Raw genomic sequence first — 26,921 nt, 5'->3', positions numbered from 1 at the left:
CAGTTCTGAAGGCAAAAGGGGGTCCAACCCGTTACTAGCATGGGGTACCTAATAAAGTGGCCGGTGAGTGTAGGTTTATAGTGATGGAAAATATTTCGAATAAATAAGAATCACGATAATGTTGTCCAATACAACAACTTCCTACAAGAAATACCATGACAATTGAGCTTGGGATCAAAATTGCTGGGTCAAATCCTTAACTCTAACTAGCTGGCAAGATCTGTCAATCTTTGCAAGAACGAAGAACAAGAAAGACCAATTTCCTAGTTCACTGAGAGCCATTGAGGCACCCTTTAGCATGCAGCATATCATTCCCAGTTAGTCCCAGTGGAGTTGCAGAGTCAGACTGGTTGTGTTGGGCAGTGAAATCCTGACACTGTATGACTGTGTCAATACAGACACATTAGGCTTTGTTCTCGCTTTATTCTAGAGAGCAGGTACACTCACACAAAGAAACTAAGGCTTATTTTTTGTGTCTGTTGTTGCCGTGACATACAGCTTGACTACTTGATTTGTTTTACAGAATTCAAGTTTATTTTACAAGATGGCTACACAATTGTATGTGTTTTCCGTGCTCCCTCTAAGTATTTTTTTGTATATACTCATATGTATGTGTGTGTGCATGGTCTCTATTTTTATTGTAGAATTGCTTGAAAAAAATACAAAGCCCTGGAAGTGACATGGACGGAAAAAAAAGAAATAAAAAACGTACTAGAGACAAACACTTTAACGAGATATTGACTGTTTTATGAGATCTTGAATTTGTGCTAGATATCGAGTTTCATTTGCAAGATATCGAGATGTATATGCGAGATCTCGCAAATCAAACAATAAGGCTACCCTAGCCAGCTAGTAGCGCACTAGCTAAATTATTAATACAATTAATACATGCCAAAGGGAAGTGGTATAATGAACATTGTCGTTGACTGTTGATGTCAATAGTGCTAGTTTGTGTTGTCGTAGCAACATGCTTGTTCATGAGCTTCTTTCTTGTGTCTCTTACAAGTATAGCTTATGTAGTCTATGTGGTAAACTCATGAACTCGCCGTTTCATTGTATAAAATATAACGGTAAACATTGTGTTTTCATTGTTCCTGATCATTTAAATGCGTATCAAAATAAAAGATGAATGTATGTATACAACAGAGGAGATGTAATTATATCACGCTACTAGCTAGATAATAGTTAGCTACTAAGGTTAACCTGCAGTCAATGCCATCAACAGTCAACACTGTAACATTTTACTTTGGCATGAATTAATTAGTAATGCTAATCAAAATAAGCGTTGGATGTATGTATGTATATGTATACTGCAAATACAACTCAATATCTCGCAAAACAAAGTGAAGCTCTAGCAAATAAAACTTGATATCTCACAAAACAAAGTCAGGATTTTGAAAAAGTGTTTGTCCCCAGTACATGTATCCCCCCCCCCCCCATGTCACCTCCAGGGCATCGTGAAAAACGGTAATGGCTAGGTTTTTGTACTGTAAGTGTGTGCAAGCGCGCACGTGTGTGTGTAAAATTGTATTTCTATCTTTCTTTCAGGTTGTCGGGCAGTAATGTCCCCTCTCCCATTGTTAGCAACAAGAACTGGCTCCGACTGCATTTTATGACTGATAGCAACCACCGTTACCGTGGTTTCAGCGCACATTATCAAGGTAAGATTATTACATGCAGCGAGACAAGTATCTAGATATGCACACTTGCACACAAATGCATAAATAGTGCTAATTTATGACAGTATCCCCAGAAGTTTTTGTGTGTGTTAATGACAGCTCTTTTCAAAGTTCTGTTTTAGATACTTTGCCATTTTCTTTTCTTTTTTGCCTTTTGGTTTTTCTGTTTGTCTCTGCTGCCTTTTTTCCTTTTCAACCGTCATTTTCCCCCCATCAACTTGCCTCTAACTCACTTTAATTACGCTCGTTAACTCCAATATCTCGTCTCTTTTCTACTACAGCTTCTCTGTCTCTATCTTTCGGCATCTTCCCTCTGTCTAGTTTTCTATTTTTTCTCTCTTGAGTAACTCCTCATAGGCATGCAGTTAGATTTCTTTGACACAAACCCTACCTAGTGGAAAACATTAAGGAAATTAATTTGGCAACGTCCACGTTTCCCAACAGTGATGAGAACTGAATGTCTGTGGAGCAACAGCACAGACATGCTGGAACCGAAAGGGTTTATTTTTTACTTGTTTTTCATACTCTCCAATGTTTTGTTTTAGTCTCAGATCACCTCTTGTTTGGTAGTTTTAAACAGTCACCATTCAATGATCCGTAAAGTCCATACAACATCACAATGTCCACCGGGCATGGAGCTGGGTTTGATATTGTCACGGCCGGAGGCATGTCGTGCCCCAGCAGTACAGTTGGAAACAAAGTGTGATTGACATACACTATCAGCAGGTGTTTTATGGGCTGGCATCAATCATGCTCAACCAATTGGCTCCTCTAATCCACTTTAGTTAACATACTGGGAATGTTTGTTTATAGTTTTGTGTTTATTGTTGTAAAGTTAAAATAGCTTAAACTAAAGTCATGGAAACAGTACAGTGTTCCGTCCTCCACGTGTCATTTACCTGGTCTGAGAAAGCAGGCAGCACAAGTGTAAATCATGCTCATGCTTGACACCAACATTGCACTGTGCCACTTGATTATTACTGACACACTCCCTACTGGGCCTCGCTGCTTACTTCACAGCACATGCAATTTCACAGCACCTCACAAAATACCAAGCATACTCGGGCAAGAAAAATACGGTGTGCACCCATCCAACCTGCCACCTCTCATGTAATACAGACACATTATGTTAGTGTTTACATGCCATGTTTTATAAAGACACAGTAATGAAATGCAATGCAATCCTCTTATTGCATTCGTCTATTTTGAATTCCAATATTTATTTAATACTTACTGTCACTATTTCTTACACACACACACAAAATGGTGTATTTTTCATACATACTGTTTAACACTCATGATGATTTTTTAAAGTAATGGTCATTTGCTCATCTTTGTAAGGCTTTTGCCAGCTCTCACTGTCATCACTGAGAAACCTTTCTGAATATCTTTGAATTTATATTCATATTTATTCAGACAGACAAGTTGTGTTTTCCCCACATGAAATTGTAACATAAAACTTGCTATTTAGGTAGAAATTAGTATTAGTTAACATGGTGACCCATGTGTGGTTTTCCTCCGGCTGCTCCGGTATCCCCTACCATCAAAAAACATGCACTAGGTTCTCTAGTCAGTGTCCTGGATCAAGGCACTGGCTCAGATCTGGAGTCGGTCCTCGGGCGCTGTAAATGGCTGCCCACTGCTCCCTTGAGGGATGAGTTAAATGCAGAGAATGAATGTGACAATAAAGTAACTTTAAGTTTACCTTTACCTTAGTATCTTTACCTTAAGCATGAGCTTAATGAGAACCAAATCAGTGTAAAAGTATTGTTTATATAAATGTTCCAATTCTTTAACCAGCAATTTAATTCCAGCTGTTGTCCTCTCTAAAGGGCGTTTAGTGTTTATTGAGATTACTTTCATTAAATTTTTAGATTTGAAAAACCGGTTTCTTTATGACCCAGTAAATGTTTAGTTGCATGTGAATGTTTGGTCCCATGTGCCATGTGCAGGACTGTGGTCAATTAAGTAATTGAAACTGCGATTAATTTACTTCATGATTTTATATTAACTCTGCATAATTTCCTAATGTGTGGGTATGCCTAAGTCATTAGGTTGAATGTGACCCCATTGCAAATAGTTTGATTTTAAAAGATGCCCACTGTGGAAGGATGTTTGTGTGGTTCTCTTCAGAGTGTCCACTGTGAACTATGTCACCATGCCAAAAAAAAACATCCACTTGCAGATTTGAATTTTAACATCAAACCAGTATTCTTAATGTGGACATGCGGGCAGCCTAAAGTAAATTTAAAAAAAGTACCTTTTAGATAGTTAAACCCCATCATTCTATTTCCCTTCATCTTTCTTCAACACAACTTTCCTCCCTCTCATTCTTCTCCCTTAATTTTTTCCTCCCTCTTCCTCCTCTCCTCTTTCTTTCCTCCCTGGTCCTCTCTTCTTTTCCTCGTCCCTCTTTACTACCTCTCTCTTGACTCTCTCGGGCGTTATTCTTGATTGATTGAATGACAACCGAACCCCTTCCCTTGAGATTTGCTTTTAATTGGTTTAATTGAACTTTATAAGTTTAAAAGGTTAATCAACATGTTGATGGGGGTCTCAGTGTGATAGGTTAGTTGATTAATTAGTGGAGTTCTTAACAAGCTGGTGATTAATTGGCTTCTGTCAGCTGTCAGTCATCTCCAGCACCTTTATTGGTTCTTAACATTAGCACGAGGACAGGTTGAGTGCCTGAAAAAGTTACTCTGAATGAGAAACAAATTGTTGTTGTGAAATCTTCACACATTGTTTTTTAAGAATCTTGCAAGTTAATGTTATAGGACAGCTCTAAAAGCATACATGAATATATTCTCACACAGTCCATTTTTCTCTGAAACTGTTTAATTTCAGTGCCTATGGATTTAAATAAACCAACCCGTGACAAAAATGAATGCATTACCTTAATTTTAGATTTGTTATCTGTGTGTTAACATTACTTCACTATAAGTTGGGAAATGGTTGTCATTTATGTCAGTGTACATTGAGGATAGATGAATTTTTTGCCAGTACTTTTTGATTAATAGATCCCATATTTATTCCATACCTTAGGACCACTTGCAAACCATTGACAAAAAAAGAAACTTACTAATATAAAGTGGTCATTGGATTTCTTCTGGACTAATTAACCTTAGAAGATGATAATATTTTGTATTTATTCTGTTTCTAGTAAAAGTTTATTGTCCTCTGTTCTACTGCATTTATTATGCTTCTACCTCTTCAGATTAACACTTTAATTAGCATTCTTAAGACATTCATCAACTCTTCTTTATTATAAACCATTCCACTTAATGATAATCCTTTTATTTTTGTTTTACTTTGACTATAATTCTACCCCGCAAGCCATATGCTGTTCTGGTCTACTAAATTCTACTTGTCTCCAGGAAAATACATTATAATGGCAAAGCCCTCCAGCAGGGTTAGTTAAGTTTAGTGGCAAACACTGTATGAAAACAATTCCAAATTTGTCTCGGAGAGACTAAATGAACAAATCTGCTTTGGCAAGGTTAGTAGAGTTCATAAGACACTGCTACAAGATCTCAGGGGGAGACGTTTGGCTCTAGGTGCTGCCAGCTAGCTGGACAGACTGTGTGTGTGTGAAAAAAACTTTCCTTCAGCTGCTGCCCAAATGATAAAGTTCTGAATTGATAATAATCTGCTAATGATTTTCATCCGCAGATAATTTTCAGAGAAGTAGGGGTAGAGAGAATGAAAAAAGAACATCACAAATGACAACAGAGAAAAAGGGAGAGGAGAGGTGGTAAAACAGTGAGGAGATCCAGAAAATAGATTGAAAGAGAAAGGGGGATGAAACCAACAGAGTCGACGAGAGAAAAAGGCAAAAATAAAAACAATAGATAGCCAGAGAGAGATGGGTGGTTGAAGGGGACAAGCCATTTGGCAGTAAGGTTTGGCTGAATATTTAAGTATTAACAATGAGAGTTTTTAATGTCCCGCTGTCATAAACGGCTGTTATAGACCGGTTTAGAGGAACATAAAGCGAATGTTGTCTTGGATACAGGAGAGGCATGTTTGTCTATTTAGTTACACAAAGCTGGCAGCTCCTCTGCATGGCTAAACAGAATTTACAGAGTTAATTGTCCATTTGAATTTTTAATTGAAGCTTCAAAATGATTCACAATGGTGAGGTTTTAAAACATGCCATAGACCTAAATTAGGAATTAACCATTACAATTCACAAATCTCTCACAAGGACATGGTGGTGTTTGCAAAGGGAGAAAACACTCCTATTTTCATAATCAACATTTGAATCACAATATCTCTGTTAGCCCTGATGATATTTACAGTAATTACAAATATCTATAAACGAATTATTTTCACTTCAGTCACTTTCACTTCACCCTCATATAGAAAGCGTTTACAGTATGTGATTGCTGAGTGTGTTTTGGAACATGCTATAGGGTTTTACTCTAGTACTTTAAATCAGAATAAATGTAGTCCGTCACCCTGGGCTGTAAATTAATTTAATCAAGCTCATACTCACTTCATGTCATTTAAGGACTGTACCCAAGCCATGCAAGTGTGGAGTCTCACGGAAGGAAGACATTTGGACATGTGTTATCCAATTGGTGTTGATGTAGACTGAAAATATCCTTTTTATGCATTTCTTGATACAACTTGCTAAAAAGCTTTCAAATTGTGTACAGTATATACTGAGTGTGTAACCATTACTATTATTTCCAAGTAATCTTGCAGCTACACAAAAAATGTCCTTGTCACTCTTTAGACAATATCTTTATTATTTATGAATTATGAATTGTTTCAATTGTTTATTAATCAGGAAAGAAATGTAGATACTATTTTTGTAATAATTCAAAAGACTTTTGTATTGACCCCGTCAATTAGACCTAACTAGATGCGGTTAACATCCTACAAATAGCAGCGTTTCTGATATCTCCTTAGGAAGGCAAATGGGTGATGGGAAGAAATGATCATTTGTTGAAATAAGTTCCCGGTATAGTCATTGGATAATAACTGAGGTGGAACCCTTATGTGATGATCAAATTAGACAGATAATTGTCTTCTTGCTTGAACTTTTGCTAAAAGCTTCATTACTGTAATTATCGTTTGAGACCTAAAGGCATTTACACTGAAACAACAAATTAGATAGGATTCTTTATGGCCCAAGTTTGATTTTTTTCATTTAATTTCTACAGATCACAGTTTGATTTTTGGTAGCTTGAGTAAGAGCAGCTTATATAGAAACTATAGTCTGCATGTTTCAATCTTTGGACAGGTTGGAAAAACCATGTTGGGGTAAAAGACTGAGTGATGCTCAATGTTCCCCTTTAGCAAAGCACTGAAACCCAGATCTTGCATTGCCATGTGTAGTAATCCACTGTGGTAGATCAAGCCAGCTTCCAGATGTGACTGGGTTACAGTATGGTCTCACCCCCTAGCAAATACTCTTAGGCTGGAAATGGGAATGTGTTCTCTGTCATCTTGCTTGTTAAATAAAAATAAATGAAAACATAAACAGCTCTCCCCCAAAGCAAGGAAACAGTTATTCATGTTGCCAAATAAACAGCAGTTGTCAACCGCCACACGAGAATATATGTGAACACAATTTTACATTGAATTCACCCTTTAGATAGGTCAACTTTTGTCAGTTTCTGAATTTCTTTCAAGAAAAGTATTCTCATTATGTAATTATTTATAACAATAACTAGGAGGAAGAGCAGTGGACACCTAGTCAATCAATGAGTCACCCATGCGTTCAGTGAGTCAGCTACAGTTCATGCAGGCAACTTCAAGAGATATTTGCATTAAATACAAAAATTTAATTGAATGATGAAACAAATAGCTGTGATTGTAACCCATCCCCCAAATAGTGATTATCCAATCATAGCCTAGCAACCGTAACCAAGAACGGCATGCCTGTCAAGCTCTGGATATCTTCAATTGTCAAAGTGGTGTGCATGGGGCACTATCGTTAACTGAGTTTGGATGGTCAGTTGTCGCTTTTCCAAAAACACAAGATGTCTTTAATAAGCTTATAGTAGCCTAGCATTACTACCAAGGTAGTCTATATCCATGACGTTCCACTTCCGGGATTGCTCCAAAGCTGCCGGAATTTCCCCTGGATATCACTCTTTTCGGCCAGATGTCCCTTCCCTTACACTTTCTTTGTGTTAGAATTTTAAACTCTGTATAACTTATGAGGACTATGGTTATCTGCTCCTCAGATCTCTGAAGGGTAAATCCAGACAGCTAGCTAGACTATCTGTCCAATCCAAGTTTTCTGTTGTATGACAAAAACAACATTCGAATGTACACGTTCCAGCAAAACAAGTTCCTTCCCAAGGCTATTTTGCAGTGGCTCTGTTCCTCCATCCGGCGCTTAGCACCGCCCATGATGATTGTGATTGGTTTAAAGAAATGCCAATAAACCAGAGCACGTTTTTCTCCCATCCCGGAATGCTGTGTGGACAAGCTAGACCCTCCTCCGCAGCGCTGTGGAGGAAGATCTGGCAAGAGACCACCATTCACTTATTACAGAAGTTACATTACTACATAATTAAAAAGCCCAGTTTATGACTAGCACATCTGCTGTGTAGTATTTCCCCACCGTGTGTAGTAATCAGAGTGTAGGCTAACACAGTCAGCCATTCATTTAGCCAGACAGCTAGGTGCAGTTTTTCATCTGGAGCCTTGTGAAACAAATGGCAGTGCACACAATAGATCTCTGGTGCACAGTGCACACTATCACACATTCAAAACCAGCTACATACGTACAGTGTAGTTGTCATTCACAAAGTCATCCAGTCAATCAGAATTGTACTACTTTTGCTCTTAGTGAAAGTAGCCAGGTTAACAGTGTCAGGTAAAAGCCCAGAGTGTTTAGTCAGCCAGTCAGTCAGCCATTTGGTCTGGCGGTCGGCCAGTTAGCGGTTCAGTCAGCCAACTAGCCATCTAATTAATTGAATAGTTGCCAGTCTTTCCATTAACTGTACACATTTTAGTCTGAACACTGAGAAATAATGTCTGGCTTTTATTAATGAACGTTAACATTACAAAAAGTGGCGGTGGAGGGGGAAGAACAAGTGTGGAGAGATCCTGGCAGTGCTTCAAAGTCAGGATGTCTCAGTTTACCTGAAAACACCATGATTAAAAGCACAAAATGAACCTCACTCCATGTCTAAATCTGTTAAATAGACTTAAAAGGAGAAAGTTTGATCAGTATTCGAAGCAAACGGCAGGGAGGGGCAGAATCAAAAATGAGGGAAATGATATGATTCAGAGAGAAATATTCCGGGTCATCTGAGGATCCTTATTACTGCTATAATGCAAAGGTATAGTTATAGTCGGGGACATGCACAGACATTTGTAGGAGCTATTGCTCTAATATGGAAAAAGCCAACAGCCTCCCCCCTATATAGATATAGATACAGACACAATTTACCGTGTATTTATTATTAATGAAACATTCGTTTTTGATAAGTTATTAGCCTACTCCAATTTAAAGAAAATGCCCCTGATAAAATTTCTTCTTCACATTAAATTAATAATGTAGGATGGTTGCTTGACATTATCAAATGCTTCTCTCACAGCTGTCCTGCTGACAGAGTTAATCCAGCTCTGCAAAGTTGCAGGTCTTTTAGCTGCTTCATTGAGCTCTGTCTCTGTCTTCTTCAGTCATCTTTGTTGTGAAGGAGCACACAAAACCAACATTTCGGCTTTCACGTTCACTAATGTCACATCTGATTATATAGCAGAGCCAGTGAGTGCTTTAGAGATCTCTTCCAGCATTTCACAGCATATTTTCTATTTTCACATATAAAAATTGAACACAAATCCAGATTCTAGCAGTTGCATTGCAAATTGCATTGTTTCACAAAAATTGTAATATTTTTTTGTATATATCTATCACTAGTTATATTTTTCACCTTTTAAGTGATAAGCTGCATTCAGATGAAGTGATCCAGCCATTCGCGGCAGGGTTGTGCGGTAGAAAGAGTGTTTCTTAAATGGCCCAACTGTGTGACGTCCTGTTGGCCTCTTTAACCCCCCAATGCAACACAAGTAGAATTTATGTTTTACAATTATTTTGTTTCCATCAGATTATTTATAGATTATGACATTTCCGACCGCACTTGAGGCAGCTTAATTTCACAGATAAAGAGACAACTGACTCTGCTTTGTGCTGTAGCTTGTTGCAGAAAACCTTAAGCTGTTACATAAACTTCTGTACAGTTATGTGCTCCATAGTACTTCAAAACTTTCTTGTGGCAGCGAGAGAAACAAAGGGGGCTACTGTTTAGCGTCCAGGACTCTTAAGGTGTCAATATTGTGAAAAAATCACTTTTCTGAAAATTGAGCTGTCCATCAGCCATCTTTCCTGTTTTGAGTGAGATACAGGTTTCTAAATGTCCTCTGCCTTCAGTCTCCGGGTAAGCTGTTCAAAATCTGCATGGCTTTCTACGTCACTAGGCAAGGCAAGGTGGCTAACCGTAGCACACTAGCAATAGCACGCTAACTCATTCTCATTGGCAAAAACACTGCTACAACACACACTAGTTCACCCTTATCTACAAAAGAACTACTTACATGTCCCTGTTCTGCAGAGATTCCACAACTGTGCTCTCGTTTAGAAGTCTCCCAGCTAATCCTGCCTTGTACTGACCAAAACCTTTACTCTCTGTAAAGATAGAGGTGAGCAGCGCGGCTGGTAGTGCAGCAACTTCAGTTTATTTTAGTGGACTAACTCTGCTGGGGGCAGTGACGCGTTGCATCTGTGCGTAGACCTCCGATTGTACGTGGCAAAATATGGGTTGCCCCCCCCCCAAAAGAAAATCTCACTCCAAGGTTTTGGGAAAAGTTGGAAGCTCTGTGATGTTATCATTAACTAGCTACTGCGCATGTGCAACTCCCAAGAAAGATAGTAAAGAAGTGAGATGTCTCACTATGTAGCTAAAACAAATGAAATATCTCACTTTTTAGCTAAAACAGAGACCCAAACACACAGGGTGAAAAGAGGATCTGCAGTGCAACAAAAATATGTTGTTTTTTGAAAATGTAACCATGCAAACCAATTCTGGTACAACCTCAAAATACAATTATGAACCCAAAAATTAGCATAATGTGAGTGCTTTTAATCGGACTGACAAGTCTGATCGCCAGTTACATTATTGAGTGATGAAAAGGTTATGTTTCCCCAAAAGTTTAATCTGTCTGACTTTTCTCTGCCGATCGCTGCATTTTTTTGTCGGATTGCTGCAGGCTATGTTCACTCAGTTTTAAGCATGAAATACTTACACCCTATTGACAAAAACAGTAATGGTTGTCATTCGGTGTTCTCAGAGAGAACCATGGTCATCTTGAATTTATGTCTGTCATAATGTTTTGCTCATTCGCTCATCATTCATCAAAAGTAAGCAGCTATCCGAGTGGTCCAGAGGCAGCTGTTGGAGGCACCTTCAGTCCAAACCACAAGCAACACAAGAGGGGATGCCACGGCACAGCCTGTAAAAGGCTCAGCTGGACTAGGATGGCGCAATCAATTATATTGCTGTTGTATGCTTTTTTATTACAGTAATACGGCTGTATTGTTATGGTCTGACACAGGAGACTATTTGGTGTTGAGCCAACAGGGACGGTCTATCTGAGGTTTTGGAAATGATTCCGGTTTGTGTAAACTGTAATGTAACTAGGAAAGAACAGGAGGATGAAACATGATGGAATTATACCTGTGACAGAATGGAGGGAGATATTGGACTGACTGCTCTTGCTGACCTTCAGTCATCAACTCAAAATCAATAGGCTCTTTCAACATCCAAAACTTGAAATGTTTAGAAAGCAATTTTTTTCCCCCAACATCGGCATAATGAAAATATCACACCTACTGTATCTTCTCATTCCTTTATTTCAGTGGGATCTTGACCCTGACCCTTACCTGTGAAACTAGAAACAATGTGATACTTTGTAGCAGCTTTCCTCTTCAATGCAAATGTATACCTCTAAATCAATTTTAATTTGATGTAAAGAAGATCTGCAAAGACCTGACAAACTGGACTCATACATTCTGTGATACTCTTTCCTTACTCAGATATTGTGTGCTACACTAATAACTATGGCCTGGGCGACCGTATAGCTCAGTTTGTAGACCAGGCGTATATAGATTTTCTCTTGCCTTTCATGTCTTCAGCTTTCCTGTTAAAATAAAGGCAGAAAATGCCCTAAAGAAATAACCTGAAATTAAAATAAAATAGTTACTATGCTGTGAAGGCAAACATATGTTTAAAGGCTGTTTAGATTTTGAAACCTTTCATTTTATCATTGAAAAATAAGATAAATACATAGCACTCACTTGATCAGGAGTACAGCAAATACTGAGGGTTACTTTGATTAGATATTCTGTCCACACTTATCCCTGCATGGTACTCTGCTCTAATGCCCAACCCTACACCCTCAACACCTGGCTGTGAATATGTGTGTTTGTGAAGTGTGTTGCTGTGTATGTCTGTTTGTATGCCGAGACCTGTGTCCTTGAACATATGTCTCTGTCTGTGTTCCTGTACACAAACACATGTCTGAACTCACTTTTGTCGCCACTGGTGTGTCTCCTGCTCTGTATACATGTCTGTGCATTTACAAGTGTGTGTTTCTGTATGTGTGTGTATCTACTTTAGGTTGATAAATCTATCAATATGTGTGCTTCTTTGTATATGTTATGAGTGTGTTCAGCTGTGTAAGTTTGTTTGCATCTAAGTGTACGTATGTATGGCTGTGTGTGTATATGTCTGTGTGCGTGCCAAATTGTCTCGTGTCTACGCGTTGCTACGCAAGTAAGAACAATCTGTTTTCTTCCCTGCGGCAGAACCTACCACTCACATCCCTCCATCATCTCTCTTCATTACGTATTCATGAGTTTCTGTGTCTGCAGGGCGGTGATTGGCTCTTAATGAACAACTGACGGCGTTATCAGTCAATAGCCAATGCTATGGCAACAAAATAAGTCAGTCAGTACAAAAGAAACACCCATCAACCAATGGTACGGAAACATTATTCAACTCGAGCAGTGAGACAGTATGCCCCTCAGGGAGGCTGACATATTAGATATTGTCGACTGCATGGTACCTTTGATATGACTCTCAAACCAGCTCGTGATCAAGTGAACGCATCTTGAAATGCTCAAAATAATTACAGCCCAGAAAAAAACTGAATTTAGCACACGTAGTATACCCCATTTAGTTTTTGTGTAAATAAATCCCCAAGTCTTATTCCTTGTCAAGTTTAGCTTAAGAACCATTAGTCAAACTGAGTACAGAGACACTGTAGGCCTCAGGGGGTTCATATGAGCTCATAAATCTACAAACTACCCCTTTATCATCTTTTATGTTATTTAGGACCCTGCATTTTACCAGCACTGACTTTCGTTGTTGACTAATTTTTCTGCTGTTGCTATATCAAAAGGGCAGGGAATGTACTACATAAACTCTCTGGTGATATTGGATAACTGTTCTGTGGTTACAAAATGGTTCATAAGATGTGGAGGATGTCTAAAGCACTGACAACTATTTCCACCCACTAATTTCACTCCCTAATTGTATATAATTACATTGTGATTAACTCAAGGTAGGCAGAGGTATATATTGAGCATTGTAGCCTACACAGTATTTAATATTTTTATTACCACTTTCTGCCTAGTTCAAATACCATTTTAGCCAGGTACATGTGTATTAAACACATACATTACAAATCAGTTGTTATGGAGAATAACATATTTTAAACATATATTAATTGTGACACTTGGTAAATTACAAAATGCACAATTAAACCTTCTAGTCCTGTGTCCTCTAGAAGTCATTTTAATTAGCATTAGCAGATTTCCTGTCATCTAAATTAATGGTTTGACATTTTACAAAATACCACTCTCCCATGTATCTGTTAAATGTAAAGCTGCTGCCAGCAGCAGGTTATCTTAGCTTAGCATAAAGACTAAGAGTGATGAAACAGCTAGTCTGGCTCGGTTTTTGCTTATTTCGCTGAACTTCCTTCTCATCTTACTCTCTCTAACTCTATTTTCCCAAATGTCAAACTATTGCTTGTAAATTCATAAGCATTTGTTGCTGATTTAACACCTATCGCAACATGGTTTCATTTATGACTGATTAGTCATCAATCTTTACAATTTTTTTTACTTAAACAGCCAATGGATCCAATCTAAACTACTCACAGGACAGGGTTTACAGTGAATGAATTTGCACAGGTGCAAACTAATTTGACTTCCAACCATTTTTTGGCCAAGCTTTTTCAATATGGCTGCCTAAAAGGATTTACAATCAGGTTTGGAAACTTTGATTTACAGTATATCAGGGCTTTTTTTTTTGGGTACTTAGATGACTACTACACTGTAGATGGGCTAAAGGCATTATGAATTCAAAATTGTTGCCATGTCTGCAATGCAGTGGAACGGAAATGTATTAATGTATTAATTCTTGTGAGCTATATTTTTAAACATATACAGCTGTCCGTAGTTGTTTATAATTGTTGGTGAAATGGCCTGAAGACATATGGATAAGCCAGGGACGTATGAATCTCTACTGTTAAATATGAAAAACACACAGTGTAAGTGTAATTTCATGCTTTTTTTCCCTTGTTTTGAATGGCTATAACACCAGTGTCAGGATTAATACATTGAACTATTTGTGTAGGTGGAGTGCTGTGAAGGCTGTGAAAGTGTTTTTGCCTTTCGTTAATGTGTGTATTGTGTTTCACTGCTGTGATACATGATTTGCTTGGAGGCAGATCATTAATGGAGAATTCATTTTAAGGTGTAAGTGGGTGTAAGGGAAATTTACATTTGTTCATGATTAGTTTAACTTATTGACAAAGAGTTTTAACTTTAAGATTATTTTTGGGCTTTTCCGCGTTTATTTTTTTTCCGACAGGACAGTTAAGTGAGAAAGGGGAGAGAAAGAGGGGGAAGACATGCAGGAAATCGTCACAGGTCAGATTGAACCCTGGACCTCTGCGACGAGGTACAAACCTCTCAGTACAGACAAAGAGTCTCAACTTAAAAAAAGAGTATACGCCTAGAGGCGACGTCATTACATATGTGAACATTATACCACATCAAAATACATCCAAAAGTTAAATATGCTTTGAAACCAAACTCTATTAAGTTGTGATCTGGAGGTGTCACAGTGGCCCTTTTTAAAGTACTAAATCCTGGATTTGTATTTACAGCAGTAAAAGAACTTGATTTTCCATCCCCTCGGCTCCCACAAAGGGACTAAGCTGACCCTCAATACAAAAGTGAAATAAATCGAACCACAAAGTTTAGCTTTTATTTTGAGTTGCACTGCCTATGGTTAGATGACAACCATGTAAGTTTTCTATACTGTGTGTTGAAGTGTGTTACACAAGGTATTTTTGTCATATCAGAAAAAGGGATAAAGGGTTGTGGTTTAATTAAGGAGGGATCCCTTGTAGTTTATGAAAGAACATGATCTTTTAGCACTTGTTTCATTCAAATTGAGTATTATTGATTGGCAGTCGGTATCTCTCGCTTTTCTCACACGTACACACAGAGAGACACACACACACACACACTCTCACTCTCACACACACACACACACACACACAGTTGGAACCACATTAAATGATCATGCTGGTAGAATAACATAATAATACATAAAAAGAGCTCATTTTCAGCCATTTTACATTAGACAAACCGTTAGCACATTAATGAGATTTGGTATAATGTCAGCAAGTAGAGTACCACTGATACATGTGCATACATGTAGCAGCATTAAGATAATTGTTGGCATAAAATACACATGATGTAATTTAACCCTGTCAAATATAATGTAATTGATGTATGCACATATATGTAGCCTATGTATACCATTAGGATAATTGTAGCACATTAACTCATCTGCCATTTGTCACCATCAAGTGGATTAGTCAGGTCATTATGAATACGTCTGTCAGACGTCCATTAAACTGATTTGTCACTGTACTTTGTCATCAAGGACAAGATGTATTTGTCTTTAGGTTTTCATTATTTATGTTGGTAATGTATTTATTTATTTTTGACAGGGCAGAGCAGAAAAAAATCAAATCTGGAGGGAATCAAATTGAGATTTCCCCAGGTTGTTTTGTTTTTATTATTATTGCATGGATTCAAATACATCTTACAACCACTCAGTTTGTCTTCCATAGGGAATTTCCAACTATATAAGCTGTAGTAACATAAAGCCACACCACTGCTAACCCTGCAATAAAATGATGTCCCCCCCATGTTAGAAAGCAGAGCTTATGCTGACAAGAACCCTCTGTCAGTTTGTCTGCTCTTGTCTTTGATTTACTCTGATTAAAGGAACCATTTATTTTCTAACGTACCGATATCTGGATGCTTTGATTGCAGAGCTGCATCATTGTCATTTTGATTAAAGCTTCAATTTCCTTTACGAGTTTTTGTTCAGAATATGATAGGGCTTCCAACCAAACACCTCAACATCTGATGTATGTGTCTGAGTGGCATAGAGACAGAAGGATTAAGCTTCTCATGCACAAAAACCCTGAATGGTGCTATTGTTGGTATCATTTCTCCTACTTTCCTTCCTCTTTCTGCTTCTGTCTCTCTCTTTTTGTCTCTCTCTGGCTCTCTCGCTATCTGTTTCCACCATTTTAAAATTTACTTTGCCTTTGTAACTTTCTTTTCCACTGTACTCTTCTCTCTCAGCATTGGGAGGGAGAAGAATCTTTTTTTCTTTTTTTTAATTCCTCCGCTGGGTCTCGTTTTTTGTCCACTTTATCCAATCTGTTTGATTTTTCTTCTCTTTTCTGTATTCTGTTCTCCTCTGCAGTGAAGCGATCAGTAGATTTTAAATCGCGGGGCGTTAAATTATTCCCTGGCAAAGACTCCAGCAACAAGTTTTCAATATGTGAGTTCACATCTTAATGTCACTATGGCTAATGAACAAACGTGTGATGGCTTGGTTTGGCTTGGACTCCTTTTTTTGTAGGTCTGGTTTTGTTCTTTTAATTTTGTCTCTTAAAAGGCTGTTAAGTTGTTAGTTTCAACACTGTGTGTCTCTGTTTATTGACAACACAAACATCTTGTGTTGCTTTTTAGACTGTATGTGGTAACATCAATTCACACAAATAAATTGCTACAAATTTTTACTGATATTAAAATGTGACATTTTTCCCAAAGAAATGTGTTGAAAATGCCACAGCCTTTTTAAGAGCATGCTTTTGCATTTTGCTTGACTGCTGTTTTTGTTGTTTGATGTTTTGTGTATGTATTTTTGTCATGGTGTTCTGGTTTATGCATGCTTCTTCATGGCTTGCTTTGAAATATTTAATCATGGTTTGTTTTTGCTTGCTTTGCTTTGGGCTTGTTCAGGGGATGTGAATTAGCTGTTGTAATATTATTTACCGCCCCTCCTGCCTCTTCTCTTTTATTTCATCATCCATCTCTTCTCTTCTCTTCTCTTCTAATCACATTTTTGTAAACCCTTAAACATTGGCCATTTGAGGGCATCAAAGCAACGATTGAATTTAAAACAACACACCTCTGCAATAGAGGCCAATGATAAATTAATAAAAAAGGGTGTGTATTGCATATCTCTCACAGTTAAAGGCAAATCAAAGCACTATTGTGGACTTGTTATCCCAATCGTTACACACTAAAATCAAGGGGTCTGCCCTTGATGAGTACAAAAAGGTCCCTGTTAATGTACTGCTCGCCTTTTGGGAAAACAACAATGTTCTCTAAATTCGTAAATCTTTGGATGTTTTGGACTTTGGAAACTAATTCTGTACTAAGTTCCTGAAGTACAAGTGAAAGGGTGCTAATGGTCCATGAGTAATTTTACGCACCATAATGCAAAAAGGGTCACTTGAATATTATTTAATTTCATTCAAAACATGAAAAAAGCATGAACATCTCCAACAAGAAGATCAGTACTCTTTTGTTACTGAAGAAGTTCCACAGTTGTCAGTACCAATGTAAACCTCACACAGACCTGTGTTACATATCCAATTCCATCTTTATTTCTTTCTCACTTCTTTGTCTCTTAATCATAGCTCTTTTACTCTCCTAATGTCTATATTACACACACACACACACACACACACACACACACACACACACACACACACACACACACACACACAAGCACAAACCCTCACGCATTACACTTGTATTTATACTGCTGATATGTACGCTCATTCTCACATAGTTTAATCACAAGTAGCACAGTTAACACATTTATTCCACACCCAGCGGTTCATACGTAAATATTGAACATGAATATAAACATATTTGCACACCTACAAGGACATATATAAACACATACACATATGCACCAATGCAAGGAATTATACCTATACATGCCAAAACACCAAAACGCTCACATACTTGTCCACCGCAAATTGTTTTGCATGCTTGCTAATGCTGTTTCGTTTTTTTAACATTTCTGATTTATTCGCTTGTTTTCCTTATGTGCTTGTCCACTATGTGTTTGTGTAATTATGTGTGAATGTCTTAAATACTGTATTAGCTGAGCTAAACACAACCCAAAGACACATCCCAGATTCATCAGGTTTTCTGAAAGGTTGGGGAGTCATGGTTGAGGTTTGATTCTACAGATGTGAATTTGTATGTTAATTAGTACGGCTGTGATTGGTTCAGATGTTAATTTGCTCTGCTCTGACTGGTTTAACTCTCCAGTGAAGCACAACACTTGCGTGTGTTTGTTAGTGTTTGTCTGTGCCTATTTATTTTGCTTTACTTTTGTTTCTTTGTTTTTGTATATATGCATGTACATTATATGTGTGTCTATGCCCATGTCTTTAGTGGGGGGTTTTTGTGTGTGTGTTTGTGTTTAAATGTGTGCACAGTACTGATACTGTAACCAGTCCCTCTGTTATGGTGTTAATAGTCCAGATGGTCAAATTAGCCGCTCCAACAAAGCAACAAACTGTCTACTCTAACAAATACACACAAACACAAACACTCTACACAACCACCTCCTGGGTTTGGTTTTACAGACTCAACATGCACATTCATGTTAGTCAGATAGCCCAGACAGGCTGGGTGAAAGTAGAAATGGGCGATATTGTCTCTCGGACTGTGTTTTTTAAAATTAAGTTTAAGTTCATGGCAGATAAAATTGTACTTGTTTTGCAACTAGTGCCATAACATAAACATCATTTTTTATATCATTATTCAAATACCGAAGATGCCATTTGTAGCCAAACACTCAGTAGTTACAACATTAATTATTATATTCTAAAAATATTATTTATTTGACTGAATTGGTGGGACTTTTTGCATACTCAGCAGCATTTTCTTTTCTTCCCATTTTTTTCTTTGCTTTGTATTTTTGAGCTGTTTTCTGTGCAAGAAGACCTTGTTTTGATGAGGTGAACAATGACTTATTACATAAGCAAAAATAACTCAGACATAAAAGATAAGTGAGTTTAAATTTATCGAGTGAAAAAATGAAAAAAAAATGAAAACAATGAGTCTTAAGGATAACGTCCATCTCCATTCAAATGACAGAAAATAGAAATTGTGTTCTTCTACAGTCAAACCCAAATCAAAGTACGTGATAATTTGGGTTTCCCTATTATTTAAATATCAGTCCATGCATTTGAATATCAAAAAAACACCATGGGGTGTTTTGTTTGCGGCTGAAGTAAATAAGCACACAAAGTTTATCCCTCTAGTAATATTCTACTGACACCAGACATTAGGCAAGGATGAACGACTGAAAAAACTCGTACACATCCTCAAAGTGGCCTAATTTTACGTTCATTGGTGTAAATGAGAGATGAGGGGAACTCAAGGATTACTCAAATAATTTTACTCTCACTGTGATCTCAGTAAGGAATACAAGATACCACATCACATGGGGCCTTAAATTGAGTAAAACTATGTCATCAATGGACTACGGCTCATTAATATGCTGTATTACTACTTATAATTTAGTTGTGAGCCAAACTTGTAGAAACAGCAGTGTGGCACATTATGGATCCCTCTTGATATTAGAAAAAGTACCATAGAAAACAAGAGTTGTATTGTACTTATATGTGTCTTATATTAGAAAAGATTTAAAATGTAAAGCTTTTGAATTGGAATCAAGTTGTTTGTGCTTTGCATTCTTTCACTTGCCCAACAGCTATGTTTATTTGGCTTTCCCTGAGAGAAACTGAAGCTTTTTACCTTTTCTTTCTCTATTCACTCACACACACACACACACACACACACACACAGACACACACACTGTTGCTCATAGTTAACCCACCAGCTATTTTTCTTCAAAGTTTTAAAACTTTTAAATGCTCAATAGAAATAATTGACTGTGAATAGTTGAGGCTTCTGTAAATAAACATACAACAAAAATTACAAATTCTATACTGCAGTGTCTTTTAGGGACAGCCAATGAAATGTATCTGTGGGGTTATTTATATGTATGAAAAAAAGGGGGCGCAAGACCGAGTTGCAGAAACAGATTAAATAACCAAACAAGAAATAAATTAAACAAAAAATAAATTAATCCACATACAGTACACATGCTGTTAACAGCCGTATTTTAAGTTGAAATGCATGTTTGTTGTGATGTCGCAGTATTTGTACAGCTCTGTCTATTGTTTCTGTAATGTTTTGAGTGTTAATGTCAAGATTAGCTCTTGTGTTTCTGTGAGCATTAAGATCTATCTGGAGGGCTGTGGCGTCTCTGTCTGTCTACCTAACCGTCTAACCCGTCTGTTTCCTGGACCGTCTAACATGTTTATCCTACCACCTGTTTTCTGCTACCTCTAAATTGAATCAGTGACGAGGCAGGCTGGCTTCCAAAACCTGAAACTTAAAGTGGAGAGCTGGAAATTCCCAGAGTTGTCTTGTGCTGAATGTTTCTTATAGATTGACAGACACAGACACTTTAGACTTAGATCTGTAAAGGGACAGTGTGCTTGATATACCCAGCATAACTTTGCTGTAAGCCTTGTCTGTGTCTCATTCTTACCTGTCTGCCCCTGGCTCTCCACCTGTCTGTCTCTTTGTGTAGTAAATGAAGGTGGTGTGAGACAGGCGTCTAACTCCTGCCCAGACCCGGGAGAGCCAGAGAATGGAAAACGCCATGGCAATGATTTCAGGTACAATTTGCACGCAAAAACTTTAAATGACATGTTTGTATTCAGACATAACACACACATACATGTATATGCATTTACGATTATTCTGTGTCTTTCCTCTATGTGTGATTATGTGTGTCTTTTTGTGTGTAGCATTGACGGTGTGGTGCAGTTCAGTTGTGGAGAAGACTATGTTCTTCAGGGCAGTAAAACCATCACCTGCCAGAGAGTGGCTGAAGTCTTTGCAGCCTGGAGTGACCACAGACCGGTCTGTAAAGGTAAGAAACAGTTCTATTTCGTATCCATACGCTATGGGGTTTATCCCTTCGCCAATGCAAAGATTTTCTTTCTCGCCGTTGCGTCCAGCACGGTCTTCAACTACGTCCGCCGATACTGTTTAGGAACAGAGCGGACCAGTTGCTCAGCCCCCATTTTTTTCTTCAAGCTAGCAGTGTGAAGACAATCTCGACTTCCAGCGGTACTCGGATCTGCCCCTCCTGCCAGACTGGCTGCAGGACGCGGTATTCATAACTCTGACAATCATTCTGGTAGCACCAGAACGCATTAGCGCATCCTGGTTCCCAATCGTCATTCAGCTGCTGACGGCCCCGCCCTGGCAACATCTGTGCGGCAGCCTCTTGGGCTTCCCACTGCCCATTCATCCGGTTTTTATCTGCGTGATATGTCTGAATACTCCTTGTCCCACTCGATCCTGTCCAAACTCAATGACCATAAACACACTGTTGAATGTTTGCCTATAATCATTGTATATATCGTGGTCGCATGTGTGTTTCTGCTGTCCTCACCTCTTCTGTTAGGTGCAAGGCGGGGACGCAGGGTTTTTTCATACATTGTCAAATAATGCACGCCTCTAATCATGTCACGGCGTTGCATTTGTTTCACCTGCAATCTCTCCCACCTCTCCCTGCTCACATGGGGGCTGAGAGAAAACCAGCCGTAAACTGTGTCAACCATGCACTTTTTTTCCACGTACCATGCAGTAGCTTACCGCTAATAATACTGAGCCTCGTAATCCACCTAGGCCAAGTCATTACTAGGGCAGTTTTTTGTCAGAATGACAACTATCTGATACAAGCCCTGCAAAATGCATTGGTAGAAATCTAGTCTATGTTCTGCTCTTGGGCCCTGTGTCGCTGGTGGCATGGACTACATCAGCTTCGCCCTAACCCAATAGCGTAGCCCTTACGCAGCCACCTGCTCATAGATCATTAGGCTGAAGAAAAAGCTGATGTCGGTAGCTGATCAACGGGTCCGTTCTGTCTATTTACCGGATTGACGGACGTAGTTGAAGCTCGTGCTGGACGCAAGGGCGGGAAAGAAAATCTTCACGACGCATGCGCAAAGTGATGAACCCAATAGCGTAGTCTTTAGAGGGCTACGCCTATACTCATAGAATTTGGAGTTACTATATGTAACTATCACTCTCAACATACTTCTGCACAAGCATACAAATGACCGACACCACAGTAACAGGCACAGGTACAGATGGAGAAAGAGGCAGTAAGCATGCATGTGAAGGTAAGAAAACACTGAACTCCAAATGCACACTGCCTCAAAATTTTGCCAGCATGTTGCCTTGGCCTCTTCTCAGGATCTGTTTGTAGTGCTGAGTTTATAGTGGAACAATTTCCAATTCGGAATCAAGCCTCTGGATATGAAATTATGAAACAAAACACTCCATAATCCAATGTTTGCAGTGTTCAGGACCCAACATTTCACTCTCTATTATAAACACAATATACTGTAGACAAACACTACTATAAACAAGCACTAGTTCTAATCATTATTGCTCAATAAACCTTACAGATTGCAATTTGCAGCACAATTTAAAGTTAATAGAAGATATGTAATCTGTAAACATACATACAGTGCAACATCCAAAGTGACTACATATTGTAATGTATGAGTACAGGTGTGTGTTTTTCATGTTTTTTGTAATGTTTTTCTCTAAGTGCTCTGATAGTTAACATTTTTCAGACATTCATTCTTCAGCTTCTCCGTACTAGTTACGGTTTCACATCTGCCTCTGTATTAGTCTCCGACTTGCAATACACATATGCATAAATGCGCATGCACAGAAGGAGTAAGACAGAGAGAGAGAAAGAGGGCATCTGTCATGTTAAATGCCAAAGTCGTTTGTCATGTCTCCCTTCACTAGGCTTCAGACTGTGGCTGTAGACACATTCTTTAACATAAAAACCAAAATTCACTGTGCGTGCGTGTGTGTGTGTGTGTGTGTGTGTGTGTCTGTGAGAGAGAGAAAGAGAGCTTCAGCACCTAACTAATAATCACTGAGATATAGAATTGCAAGGGAGAAAAAAGTGGGGTTAGTGAAAGTGAGGGCAGGGAATCGGTAGGTAGCAAGGAAAAGCTGAAAAATGTCACACCCACTCTTTTGCTTAAATTATAGCCTCTGTAAGTAAAACTCACCATATCCATCACAAGATATTAACATACGAACACCAAACACACTGAATTTTGCATAACCGAGTGATGTAACTTTTCTTTTTTTTAAAACAGATTTAAATTATTTGGAACATTACTCCAAGAACAAAATATTAAAGTGCTAATAATATGCTTTTGATTTTTTCCCCTTTCCTTTGTTGTGTTATATAGCTTTTTTGTGCATGTTATAGGTTTACAAAGTGGAAAAGCCCAAAATTCGCCGGATGGCACTTACCATTTCATCATCATCATCATCAACAGAAAACACTGTTCACTAACTGCTCCAAACAGCTCTGTTGTAGTCTAGCCTTTACTTTCGTGACAAACATGCATCTCTTTTTAACACACGTCATAATGCTCTCCTACTTGCTAGCGTGGCACGCCATGTTGATGTGCGACTCCCAACAAAGATGGAACAGAAGTAAGATGCCTCACTCGGTAGCTAAAACAGAGAGCTCAACACACAGGGGGAAAAGAGGAGCTGTGCAGCAATTTGCTGTACAACAACAATAAGGTGTTTTTGAAAGTTAAACCAAATAAACCAATTCTGTTTGAACCTCTAAATACAATTATGGACCCAAAAATGAGCATAATATGGTCCCTTTAGAATAAACCATTTGCAGCTTCCCCATTTTAATCTCAGTGTAGGAGGAACCTTAATAAAACACTGGATCCAAGGATTTTGTGATGTGATAGTTTGCTTAATAGGGAGACTTTTGTTCTATCGTGTGCAAGGTCAGCATCAAAGTAGCACCCTGGGAGTTTGTAGGGTAGGCAGATCCCAGCCAGCCGTGGGCCTTGCACTCGTGCCCTCTGGTTAAAGGACACAGTGTAACTAGAAGCCTTGACTGCTGCCCTCGGTTTCTCTGTTCAACTAGACACACAGGGGGACTGACCTTTATTAAGCTTTTTGTTAGCATGACAGCAAAGATCCTTGTAAGCCTCCAGGATTTAAACCTGGCCAATGCATTTTGGATATGACTGTCTCATTTGGGATCTGATTGGTCTCTGCCAATCAACCTTATTATCCAACTCATTATCAGAGATATTATAGTGCTGAGACCCTCTGATTCGCTCTTTAAGATTGTAAATGGCTGTTAGGGATTCATCATCACTAAATACTTTATAATGAGCAATTAAATATAGCTACTGACATTAAGCCAATCAAGTCTCACATTTACCCGCATGTGATGATGGGCCCCAAAGGGAGACTGTCGTCAGTCAGCTGCAATCTTTAAAAGGAAAGGTGTGTGGGCAGGGTGAGAAACTTTCACCAAGCTATCGTAGCTTTTCAGTAGCAGCTGTGCATTGTTTCATTTTAAAACACAGTTGCTGGTATTCCCAGCATGAGCAACTGTTCAGTGAGCAACTTTTTGACAAAGCCTAAACAAAGTGTACCATCCTGCTCCGTGTTTGTTGCTAAGTAACTAGTGATTGTGCCAGTTGATCTTAGTTATTTTAAGCACCACTCACAACGGAGGGCACTGTTACTCCACCTTGGTCGCTTAATACAATCCGCATCTCAGTTTATGCTATCCTGTGCACAAAGGCAAACAGAAGGAACAACTGTTCATGAAATGCATTGTTCACTGTTCATGACATTATCTTTGACAAATATACCTATAAGCATGAATGATATTAAATTATCCACAATTCTTGCTTGTTTAGACAATAGTGTTGGAATTGAAGACACATTGTTACGCTTACTCATTCAAGTACTGCCTGGTGTCATTGTTATGCAGTATCTCTGTCCTACTTTGGTGAAACAGAAAGACATCCATCTTAAAAAAAAAAAACATAAATCCCAGGATAACCACATTGAGGTTGCTTGAAGGACAAGATACATGTAACAGTGAAATCATATCTTTTTGACAACAATCTTGTGGGTTTTGAGTTATGTGCCCAGATCACTCAAAAGAGAAAAGAAAAATAACAATACTATGCAACGATAAACAATTTAAGTATATATCTAAAGCTTGAAATAGGGTGTTAGGGTAGCGGTTGCTTAGCTGATAAGCCTGGGAAGAAGATAGAGACTACTCTTCTATTTTTTAACCTGTCCCCCAAGGGACAAAAATCCAATATTGAAATATCTGAAAATAGGCAAGAGAGAGTGGCTAGTGTAAAGCTAATAGACTGTGAGTAGAATCAACTTTGCTGTTGTCTAATGGTCTTGTGGTCTGTGTCACTTTCATAAGTTTTATTTCCTACAAAGTTCCTACACGCATCTGACACATAAGGCTCTGTTACATAGATAGAAGTTGCAGGGTCATAGATATTAATAAAACACAATGGCAAACGTAGCATAATCTGGAAGTGAGCGTGTGCAAGTCTAGACTATTGGTTCAATACAATAGTATCAGCAGGAGGGTTGATGGTGGGCTTTAGTAGTGGTCAGACATTAGCTCATCCGATCATCTGTATAAGCTGCAGTTTCATTCCTTTAAAACACAACCTGCCTATGATTATACAGCAACCAGAAATACCTACTCTTTTACTTTTAAAGAGACAGGTGAGTGGAAAACTATAGGAGGTTGAGGTGTATATATATATATATAAATTATTTTATTTATTTATTTTTATTAAAGGAATCGCACAATACAGGTTACATCTACAGTACATTTTCCTCTTTTTTTGTAAACAGGAACAAGATAACCCTCACCCACTTTTCCTATACACCTTTTGGCAGCTAGTATATTCACACAAACAAAAAAAAATTAAATGCTATTAATGTACATTCTCACAACTATGCAACAAAATGATCTATATATAAAATCTATATTTTTGAAAGAGATACTAATCTAGGTACCTGCTATGTTTGAAGAGGTGGTCTGATCTTATAATCCAAAATGTGTAAAGCCAACAACAAACCGGGCTGCATCTGCATAACCCAACCTGAGCAGCACTACTCCATCTACCTTGGCACAAGTGTATTCATGTTAAGCCACTGTTTGCATCTCCACTGGCTTTGCTTGCAGACATAATACAAACATACTGTACATTTTGGAATGAGTTTAACAAGTAAACTAGTGTGTGAGAGCAGAGCAGTGCATGTGATCTTCAGTTAAAAAACACTGTGTTCTCTAACACACAGTGTCCTTATTTAGCCTACTTAGTTTCATCCTGTGGAACAAAACTGCAATTAGAGAAAGGCTGTGTCTAGCTGAACACAGCTCATATTTGACCTTTACATCCAGACCAGCCAAAAGTGGAAACTTATGAATAACATTGAGAGAGAGGCAATCTGTCAGGAAGCATCACGCCAGCTGACTTATTCAAGGGTCACCTGTGTCAAAACACTTAAAAACCGCTAAATGTGTCGTTTGGAACATTAGTGAGAAAATAAAGTGAATGCATCTTGAAAATGTGCCCTTTACATCATAACAGTGAACCAATGGAAAGAGACAGATAAAAAGAGAGAGACAGAGTGGTAATCACTTCATTAAATACAACAAAAACAGTTACAAAACTAAATACAGCAAATAAACTACACAGCGGCCATGCAATGCACGCAATGCCCTTCTGCCACTCCTACACTACTTTATGAGAGAGAGAGAGAGAGTGTCCATGTGGCACCTTGATTAATGGACAGATGGCAAGGCCACTAAGCCAACTGTGTGTGTGTGTGTGTGTGTGTGTGTGTGTGTGTGTGTGTGTGTGTGTGTGTGT

The 26,921-nt window shown here is 38.4% G+C and overlaps 1 protein-coding gene across 1 annotated transcript in view; it reads left to right on the top strand.

The window, feature by feature from the left end:
- LOC117957175 (CUB and sushi domain-containing protein 3-like) overlaps positions 1-26,921 on the top strand; it is a gene marked incomplete at its 5' end in the record, with an annotated part of 260,410 nt that overhangs the window by 120,276 nt on the left and 113,213 nt on the right. The window contains 4 exons of the mRNA XM_034892771.1: positions 1,549-1,661; positions 16,508-16,585; positions 20,720-20,807; positions 20,940-21,064. Coding sequence (XP_034748662.1) covers positions 1,549-1,661; positions 16,508-16,585; positions 20,720-20,807; positions 20,940-21,064 — 404 coding nt within the window. The remainder of the gene's footprint in view (positions 1-1,548; positions 1,662-16,507; positions 16,586-20,719; positions 20,808-20,939; positions 21,065-26,921) is intronic.

The sequence above is a fragment of the Etheostoma cragini genome, chromosome 14 (assembly GCF_013103735.1).
Source record: "Etheostoma cragini isolate CJK2018 chromosome 14, CSU_Ecrag_1.0, whole genome shotgun sequence".
Classification (NCBI taxonomy): Eukaryota; Metazoa; Chordata; class Actinopteri; order Perciformes; family Percidae; genus Etheostoma; species Etheostoma cragini.
This window is presented reverse-complemented; position numbering and strand designations above follow the sequence as displayed.